We start from the raw sequence: 3,735 nt of genomic DNA, 5'->3' as shown, positions 1-3,735 counted from the left end.
CTGAAAATACACACCCCTTAGCATATGAAAATTATCGTAAAGTGACAGGGGAATAATTTCAGGAGACTCTTGTCAAATTATTAGCAACACACTCCATAGAGAACCACAAAGAAAAGGGAAATCTCATAAAATAGAGAAGGGCAAAGCTCTGAAAGAAAGTTCTGTCTTATAATTCATTTTCTACATTCCCTCTCTGTTCTCAACCATAGAAACCTCCTTTCTAATTAAATTATCTGCCAGTAGAGAAATACATGGAATTATAATGCACAAGAACACATTGCTACTTTAATATTCTACACTATTTATAAGACAGCACAAGGCACAGTTTTTGACTTTTAAATACTGGCAAACCAAATAATTTTCATTTCTTAGGCATTTATCCATGTCAAATTTAGAACATATTAAATTCACCATCACATCCTGAGATCTTTTTGCTCAGAAAGATATCAGGTCAGATTTCCATTTATGCTACATTTACACCCATTTTACAGACCCTCTTCTCTGCCAGAACAGTTTAAAGTGACCTTGCTAAAAGAAAGTAGGGTCTATATTGTATTTTTAAAAGCTGATTATTCAAAAAGGCATTGATTATACAGCAAAGTACACTGTATGACACAGAACCTCAGCTGGCTGATATTGTTGTAGTTTCATTTACAGCAGTCAAGTTATGCAGGTTTCCCTCAGCTGGGGATCTAGTCATGTATATTTTGTGTAATTAGAGGATATATACTTTAAGCAATAACACACAGAGCTCTATTGTGTATATTTGGCAAATACTTCCGCACTTCAACCAACTGTGGAAACTGTGAGTTTGGAAGCTAAGCATATCAATTACACCCAAACTATATCCGTATCCTCCTTTTGAATTTTGCAGATCTTGATTAAACCATCCATTGTCTTGGAGATAATCCAGATTTGTACCATTGCATCTGAACACAGAATATTATGAGGCTATACATAATTTATATAGATCAGCACTAATTATTATGAGAAGACTCAGGTAGCTAAAGCTTATTTTTTTAATACCAGACCTGATTTTCACTGTCACCTGTGAGGATGGAATTGCACCTTGTACAGACAGTGAACAGTCCCACCTCCCTTTAGATTCCGGACATAGGTCTTAAGGAGAATTTGCATGGTTCATAGGCTTGGGACAGACAGTACATTTTATCCCAGCAACACTAACTCCTGTCAGTGATGGCAGATGAAAATGGGGTTTGGGTTCTTTAAATTAAAAAGCCTGTATTATTAAAATCAGCTATAATCTGTTGGGACTGAAGGCCCATTTTTGCTTTCATTTGCTGTGGTGAAACATCAGAGTTATCCCATTGTGCTCTGTGGAATTACTGTAGGGCTTTATTCTCGTAAATGAGAACAGAATTTCTCTCTTAATCCTGTCTTTAATCTAAGTGATTACAGCCTGAATTGCCTCTATAAATGAGACAAATGCATGTCCCCATTTGACATATTCTACAGGTTTCACAGAATCATTTTCTGCATGCCTACACTGATTTTACAGGATTTTAACATCAATCAAAAGCTGGATTAAAAAAAGAAGAAGAAGAAGAAGAAGAAGAAGAAGAAGAAGAAGAAGAAGAAGAAGAAGAAGAAGAAGAAGAAGAAGAAGAAGAAGAAGAAGAAGAAGAAGAAAAAGAAGAAGAAAAAGAAGATGAAAAAGAAGATGAAAAAGAAGATGCAAAAGAAGAAGAAGAAGAAGAAGAAGAAGAAGAAGAAGAAGAAGAAGAAGAAGAAGAAGAAGAAGAAGAAGAAGAAGAAGAAGAAAAATAAGAAGAAGAAGAAGAAGAAAAAGAAGAAGAAAAAGAAGATGAAAAAGAAGATGAAAAAGAAGATGAAAAAGAAGAAAAAAAAGGAAGAAAAAGAAGAAGGAAAAAAAGAAGAAAAAGAAGAAGAAGAATTCTTCGATGTCCTAATTTTATGCCGGGATGGGTGTCCTCTGCAGTGACAGCCTCCCTGCGGTTCATATTGTTTCTAATGGTGTTAGATGGACACTCCTGAAAATTACTTCTTTGAAAAAAATCAATAAGTATATCTTTGTGCTAAAGCGCATAACTGTACAAAGAAAACAGAACAAAAGACAGCTGATGAAAACCATAGGTAGTAGCAGGTCCAATTATGTCTTATAATAAGTTTCAGATATAACTGCTGCGAACATTAAAGCAGTAAAAGGGGCAAAAATGCACAGTGTATAATTTCAAAGTGACAAAAATCAAAGTTCCTTGGAAAAAAAAGAAAAATATTACCCATTTTGTACTTGTTATGTAATTGTGCTTGTCCTTGGACATGATTCACCTGCGATCACACTTCCAGCAGTTTGGTGTAGAATTTTTATTACTTCTTTATATTTTGTCATCATCATCGCTATTAATTTTTTTAAATGCAATTGGGCTTGCCTGCCTTAAAGAGGTTTTTGAAACATCTGTGTGCATGGTGGACATGGCTATAGTCTCATAATCCTCCTCACGGGAGCGGAAATGACAAAAATGAAATAAAAACTGCAAGTCCCTTTGGAAGTTCTTATTGAGAAACCCATAGAAGATGGGGTTCACGCAGGTAGAGATCATGGCGGTGAGGTGGCAAATCAGGAACAAAAGGTTGTGGCTGCAGGTAGTGACAGGCAGAATTTCATGATTCCAATCAAACACGATATTGAAGATGGTGAGAGGCAGCCAGCAAACTGCAAATGCGACCACTATTGAGATCAGCATGATGTTGATCCTTTTGGTTTCAGAGGATCTGTACTTATTGTCTCTCATCTTGTCCATCATGTTGTTCCTTTTTTTTAATCGTATGTATATCTGCAGGAAATTCAACAAAGAGAAACGTGGGACATTTTAACCTACAACCATCATCTTTGCAAGGATAAACAAACATCAGACAGAAAGAAGTACATATCGCAAGGGGATTCTCTCTTACCTTTAAGTAGCAAATAAATATAAAACAAAGCGGTCCAAAGTACTGAATCACCAAAAGTGTCGTGGTATAAGAAAGCCTGGCAGTGTCCAAGGGGAACAGGTCCAAACACACATATTTGTCCTTATATTCATCAAAAGTTATGTTTCTGAAGGGTTCGTCCGTTAACACGTGGTAGACCAGGAAAGGCAAAGAGGAAGCTGTGGCTAAAATCCATATGGCAGCAATCCCCAGGTAGGCATGTCTGTTGTTCGGCCTCCAGCCACGGGGATTGATGATCAGCTGATGGCGTTCGATAGCAATGAGGACTAAAGAAAAGACCGAGACGGTGATTGAGGCACATTGCACGAAGGGATTCAATTTGCACATGGCCTCCCCAAAAATCCAGTGGTCCATTAAAGTATACACAAAGGTAAAGGGAAGACACATGATGGTCACTAGAAGATCAGAAAAGGACAGGTTGACAATGAGGATGTTGGTAACATTGCGCATCTCCTTTTGTTTTAAAATAATGACAATCAAGGCCAGATTCCCAGAGACTCCCAGAATTATCACAGTCCCGTAAGCCAAGGCCAAAGTGAAGACCATGGCCAAAGGCACGTGGCAATCCTCATCCTCAAACTGCAAGATCTGCGAGTTCTTCTCCGACAAATTCAGGTGACCGGACCCGTTCCCCAGGGGGGCGAGAACCGACGTGTTCATGTTGTGCCCAACTCGCTGCGCGACGTTCACGGCCGCCGCCGCCGCTCTCATCCAGGCCGGTCCCGGCGTTCAAAACGCGCCCCACAGACGGCCAGGAGCCGC

The 3,735-nt window shown here is 38.7% G+C and overlaps 1 protein-coding gene across 1 annotated transcript; it reads right to left on the bottom strand.

Annotated features, from left to right (window-relative positions):
• Positions 1-1,950: 1,950 nt before the first annotated feature.
• NPY1R (neuropeptide Y receptor Y1) lies at positions 1,951-3,633 on the bottom strand. Its single transcript, XM_009325122.1, has 2 exons — positions 2,935-3,633; positions 1,951-2,816 (listed from the first exon to the last, which is right to left on the bottom strand). The coding sequence occupies exons 1-2, from the start codon at positions 3,631-3,633 to the stop codon at positions 2,358-2,360; spliced, it is 1,158 nt and encodes a 385-aa protein (XP_009323397.1). The 3' UTR covers positions 1,951-2,357.
• Positions 3,634-3,735: the final 102 nt, after the last annotated feature.

This window comes from Pygoscelis adeliae, unplaced genomic scaffold, assembly GCF_000699105.1.
Source record: "Pygoscelis adeliae isolate BGI_AS28 unplaced genomic scaffold, ASM69910v1 Scaffold170, whole genome shotgun sequence".
In the NCBI taxonomy this organism is placed as follows: domain Eukaryota; kingdom Metazoa; phylum Chordata; class Aves; order Sphenisciformes; family Spheniscidae; genus Pygoscelis; species Pygoscelis adeliae.
The sequence above is the reverse complement of the archived record's forward strand: the minus strand, read 5'-3'. Positions and strand labels throughout refer to the sequence as shown.